The sequence below is a fragment of the Nematolebias whitei genome, chromosome 7 (genome assembly GCF_014905685.2).
Source record: "Nematolebias whitei isolate Nwh7 chromosome 7, NemWhi1, whole genome shotgun sequence".
Classification (NCBI taxonomy): domain Eukaryota; kingdom Metazoa; phylum Chordata; class Actinopteri; order Cyprinodontiformes; family Rivulidae; genus Nematolebias; species Nematolebias whitei.
Window position 1 is genome coordinate 20,924,733 of NC_056504.1, and position 6,178 is coordinate 20,930,910.

The 6,178-nt window shown below is 40.4% G+C and overlaps 1 protein-coding gene across 1 annotated transcript in view; it reads left to right on the top strand.

Annotated features, from left to right (window-relative positions):
* The window catches only part of LOC119411749 (contactin-4), a 456,128-nt gene that overhangs the window by 326,858 nt on the left and 123,092 nt on the right, over nt 1-6,178 (top strand). Inside the window, exon 8 of the mRNA XM_037678676.1 lies at nt 3,491-3,666. Coding sequence (XP_037534604.1) covers nt 3,491-3,666 — 176 coding nt within the window. The remainder of the gene's footprint in view (nt 1-3,490; nt 3,667-6,178) is intronic.

The window sequence follows — 6,178 nt, forward strand, 5'->3', positions numbered from 1 at the left end:
CAGAACAACGCATAAATATATCCGGAGACCCTTTTGCCTCTACAGAATCACGCATAAATATATCCGGAGACCCTTTTGCCTCTACAGAATCACGTAACAGAATAACGCGTCAATATGACATCCGGAGACCTTATCTCTACAGAAATCATGCAACAGAACAACGCGTCAATATGTCCGGAGACCCTTGCTCGTCTCCTCACCAAAGGTGGGAGCTCATAACTCGTCCTACCTTCCGTGGACGGTACAAAAAACGCATGAAGCGGCTACTGCAACGGGCAAACGAACCAAAAAAGGCACTTACACACTCACCCTGAACCACATAAGAAGTACAAGTAATGACTGTAAATGTAAATGAAATGACACCATCTTAATCCCAACACATAAATCAGTAAGAAACACACCTAAAACGGTCGGCAGAGAGCCAGAACTGCACAAAAAAGGTGGAAACTCAGCTGCCAGTCTAAAAAAAACAAAATATGTAAAACAAGGCCTTCATATATAAGAAGATGTGATCTTGTACTCTGCATGCAGTCATGTATCTGCATAGCACCGGACACATGAAGTTTAGATCAAATTCTCAAACATCGCCGGAAGCGAATGGTCGACCGTCATGAAAAATGGGGAAAATCCGCTCAGCCCCCCTCGTTCCGACACTACGCTCTCCAGGAGGGAGTGAACAGCGGGGGCTGCTGCTGACGTTGCCTGTCCCGGAGGAACCATTCGATTCGCTCTGAGAGTCGGCGATTAAAGTAAAAAAGGGTCGATGGCGTTGCGTTGTCCAGTGTGTAGCGACCCGCCACTGAGATATATTTCTCGGTGCTTACCTAGAAACAAGGCTGCTTTTCTGCTTCTCCTTGGGGAAGAGAACTCACCGGGACGGCAGGAGGTTGGCGTGGTGGGACCACAGGTATCCTTAACAAAGGTTGTGCTGGTCAAGCTGGACAACTTCCCTTCTTCATTCTTCTGACAGTGCTTTTAGCTTGCTGAAGAAAAATGGGAGACGATTACCCGCTCTTAACGTAATTTATACGGACCAGGTGGGACCCACACAACAGGTGGGCGTGGACTAAATTTTTTCAGTGCAATGCTTTGCATGACAGGATAAAACCCACCAGCGACAGCCTTAAGGGGGCGAAGCCTATACAAAATAGAACATTGGGAGCATATATTATACTCCTACAATTTATCATACTGCAAATAAGTCACAAGAAAAACTAAACTATTAGTTATTATTATTAAGCTGCAAAAGTGAACGAAACGTGCGGCACGTCAAAAACGAAACAAAAACAGGGGGGCGGTCGACCACCCTGCACTACTGCCCGCAGTGTTGCGCATTAGGTTTAGTTTTAGAGATTAATATGTTTATAGGTTTTTTTATAGGTTTAGAGATTAATATTTTTTGCTTTTTGTTTGTGAAACAAGGTCAGAGGAAGCTGGTTCTGGTTCGGTCGAGTGGACCCAGTGTTACACAATATTCTGTGACCTGCAACAGTGCATGCAACACCACCCCCTACGGTCACAATATACGGTGGTCACAAAATATGGTGTAAAACCGGTTCTCAATGAGCTTCAGACAGTTAGGAAGTTTATTTATTTTATGTTTCCTTACAGTAGTTGAACCGGAAGATTCAACTTTAGTGAAATATTTCCATACTATTGATGCATTTCTACCTGTTTGCCAAGACTGGGCCTGCTCTGCTCCATCTGTCTGCTGGGAGGAATCCATTTTGTAACCCATGCCCGGTACGACTCACGTGACGTGACACAATGACGTAATGGTGACGTAATGATGTCACTACGAATACTCGACATGAAATTAAAAAACTCGATAGATGTCCTAGGAATCGATGTGTAGATTACTTGAGTAGTCTGTTAAAGCCCTAATACTGGGATTAATTGTAAACACATACCCGGTGCTTCTCAAAGTACAAGATCTTGCTTAAAATGTTTTGTCAGTTTTTTTTTTTTTTTGTTAGAAAAATATGTCAGGAATAACAAGACATATTTAAATGAAACACTCTCAAAGTAAATACTAGATGTATAATTGATCAACCTTTATAGTTCTCCCATTTCAAGATGGCCACCACAGGTGTTAAACAATTAGCCAACACAAAAATGGCTATAATTCAGATACTGAGCTAAAATTTGTTGTAGTTGTAGTTGAGCATCATGCACTACACATACTCTAAGTATAAAATATCACAGTATCAAATGATCCATTCATCCATTATCTTTATCAGCTTCTTCTTTTTCATGTTGCGGGGATCACTGGTGCCCATGTCCAGCAGTCACTGTGTGAAAGGTGGGGGACAGTTTGGCCTGTTTGGACAGGTCGCAAGTCCATCACAGGGATACATAGAGACAAACGAGACCAACAACCATTCACTCACACCTAGAGACAATTTAGAGTTACCAATCAGTCTAACATGCATGTTTTTGGTCTGTGGGAGGAACGTGGAGTACCTGGAGAAAACCCACGCATGCACGGAGAGGACATGCAAACTCCACCCAGAAAGTTCACGGGCTTGGATTTGAACCGGGACGATCTGCTCGCTGAGAGGCAGCTGCTCTACCAACTGAGCCACCGTGCCGCCCTGTCAAATGACATTTCACATGAAGAAATTTTCAAGATTTGACCAAAACAGCTATAATTCTGTCTTTCCTCAACATAAGATGATCTTAATCTAAAACTCTGACATGAATGGCATACTTCTTTCATGGCCTTTAATTTAGTCTTAAAACTACTTAACAAATAAATCAAATCACTAGCATGTGATAGGAGTATGTTTGAGTGAAGGAACCAATAGAACGAAGGTATAAAACTCACTCTGGATGAAGACTGCTCTGCCGGCACTTTCTACATGAATATCTGCCTGTCCAGGGATCATTTGCCACACTTCATTTAGTCCATGGGCTCAGAGTGGCAATTTCAGCCAAATAATCACAGCACCCCCAAGAGGGAGACAGGTGTTTCACACTCTAAGAACAAAGCCTCACCCTCTCATCTCGCCACTCGTAGTCCTTTCAGCTTCCTCCTCCACCACCTCACACACAAGTGCAGATAAGGGACACTTGCTTTGTTTCCTTGCAGTGTCAGTGTAATGTACTGCAGGTTTGAAAGGAGGGTAGTGGAGATTGGAAGAAATACTGCTTACTGTTTTCCTAGCAGTGCGTTGTGGGAATTTCAGGCTGATAGAGGGGAGTTCCAGGCTGAACTGACAGTGACACATGGGTGCTTCTCAAATTTAGGAGAGACACATCTCAAAGTCCCCATAGAGTCAAGCTCAGGCCGAAACTAAATCCTGTTATTGTAGCTTTGCAGCGTAGTTTGCTGTGTGCTCTTTCCCGCATATCCTTCTATTAACTCAGTCTGACATATCCATAAGGATGATGGAAGGCTTGGCTTTTTCCAATACTATTCGCTCGCCTGGACAAAATGAATAGAGCAGTGCATTTTGATGAAATCTGCCTGAATCTTAATGTGTTTCAGAGCCGACCATCATCACCACCCAACCCACCACACTGGACATCTCGGTTGGGGAAAGTGTGGTTCTACCCTGTCAAGTAAGCCACGACCCGTCTCTGGAGCTCAAGTTCACCTGGTTCTTCAACGAGCAGCTCATCCACTTTGGAAGCCACGGTGAATTCTTTGAGAAAGTGGGGGGTGTAAGTCCTTTATCCATCTTTTATACAGTGCTTCCTGCCAACCTACAAGACTATACATTTTTTAAAGATGCTGTCTTATTGTTAGAGCTGATTTGACAGTTAGTTACATGAATTACAAACAGTCCAACTATAAGAATGTTTTCATTCTTTAGACACTGCAGCTGTTATAAACATGTAAATATGAAATTTTCAGATAGGTTGGTATAAAGTTAGAATAGGGTTTGTCAAGATTTTTCTCAAAGATGCTTTGTCCAGCTGGAATGAGGTTAGAAGCTTACATATTCTTATCATGAGCATGGGGGGAGGGGTGATTAATTTGAATCTACTTGTTCCTGTTGGATTGATTAGACATAACAAAAGTAAAATAATAATAATAAAACAACAACTGGGTGCACATGTTTGAATTATTGGTGGAATATTCAAATCCTCCCGGGTTCAAAATGATAAATTCAAGCCTAAATATATCTATACCTTTGTCTATATTTTTAATAAGTAGTGCTAAAGGTCCTAGAATGCAAAGGCCTAATAACATCTTGTTAATGATCATGCTTGACTGCTGCTGACAGTTTCTCTTAAAAGATTAGGGTTAGGGTTAATGGACTGAAGAATGCTCAGTGAAATGGGAATGTCCAAGGAAATCAGTGATGATCAAATAATGAGTAGTACATTTACACAAGTTGGAAGAATCGTTCGAAGCTCTTTCTAAACCACATCAGATTCAAAGAATGTATAATAACTGAAATAAGTATTTCTAACATTTGTAAGTATGTGATTCAGATGTGTCACTGCTTTACCAAAGTCTGGTAGAAGGCCCAAAGAGTATCAGATAAAATAAAATTGTTTATTATGTTCAGAAATTACCCAGAAACCACCAAATCTAAAGCCTGCCGTGAACTAGAAACAGTTGAAACTCCAGTGTCCCTGTCCACAGTGACCAGTTTTACATGGACTAAGAGGCTGCTGACTAGAAAAGAAGCTTCTGCTTTAAAAGTGGCACTTTCCAGTTTAATCAACAGATCACATAACTTTATTGAGGAAAGTTTTCAATTCAGTTCAGTTTATTTATATAGCACCAAGTCACAACAGAAGTTATCTCAGGACACTGAACAAATACATTCATAAAAGAAACAAAATAAACTAAACAATTATCAACATTGTTTATCTAAGGTAGTGTAGCCAGCAGATTGTGTTGAGTCTTCACTTAGTCTCAGTCTCCCATCCTGAGCTAATACAAAGGCAACAGTGGAAAGAAAAACTCCCTTTTAACAGTAAGAAACCTCCAGCAGAACCAGGCTCAGGACGAGCATCCATCTGCTTCGACCGGGGGTTTGAGAGGACAGAAAGGTGAGACAGACAGAGAATGGCAGGTCCAGAATGGAGGCAAGCAGGTCTTTGTATAGGAGGAAAGACAAAAAGAAAAAAAAAAACACATAAGATAAAATAATTATAAATGCAAACTACTCATTTGTATAAATTTGATGAAATGAGGTCAGTTTGTCCTCCAGCAGTCTTAAGTCTATAGCAGCATAGGGTAAGGGACAGGTCAGGAAACCAAGTCAACCCTAACTAAAGGATTAATCAAAAGAAAAGGGAAAGACTTAATAAATAATAATAATAATAATATTAATAATAATAATAAATACATTTTATCTGTATAGTGCTTCTTTGAGTTCTCAAAGACGCTTTACAGTTCAAAAAATATATAAAATCAACATGCAACACAACACATAAAACACATGAAAACACAAAAAAACGCAAACACATAAAAACACAAAAAGGCTTAAAAACACGAAAACACATAAAAACATAAAAATGCATGAAAACACAAAACATAAAAACACATTAAAAAGGGTAAATATAAACATTACAAGCAAATTTAAACAGGTGGGTTTTGAGTTCTTTCTTTAAAGTGGTAAGATCGGGGCAGGCACGAAGCTGTTGGAACAGTGAGTTCCAGAGGGTGGGGGCAGTGATGGACAAGGCTCTGTCTCCACAGGTTTGGAGATTGGTCCTACAGGAGAGAGACAGAAGGTTGACATCGGAGGAGGGGAAGGAACGAGAAGGAGCGTGGTGTGGAGTAGGTCATACTCCATCACCACACTCTGTGTTCCTTGTGTAAAACTGGACAATGTGTCAGTCTGAGAGTGAAGTGCTCTGTTAGGAAAATATGGAACAATAAGATATGTAATATAAGATGGAGTTAGGTTGTTGAGAGCTTTGAAGGTTAGAAGTAAGAATTTGAATTTTATTCTGGACTTGACAGGGAGCCAATGGAGAGAAGCTAAAACTGGAGAGATATGATCTCTGACAGCAGCATTTTGGATTAACTGAAGACTTTATAATGAAATATTTGGACACCAGATAATAACATTATGAGACTTCCCAGAATAGATGGAAGTAGCACATAATCACAGTACCACAGTTTTATGGTCAAATGAGAATGATGAGAATGATTGAGCTATTTGGCTACAATGACTATATACTGTATATGTATGTATATATATATATATCT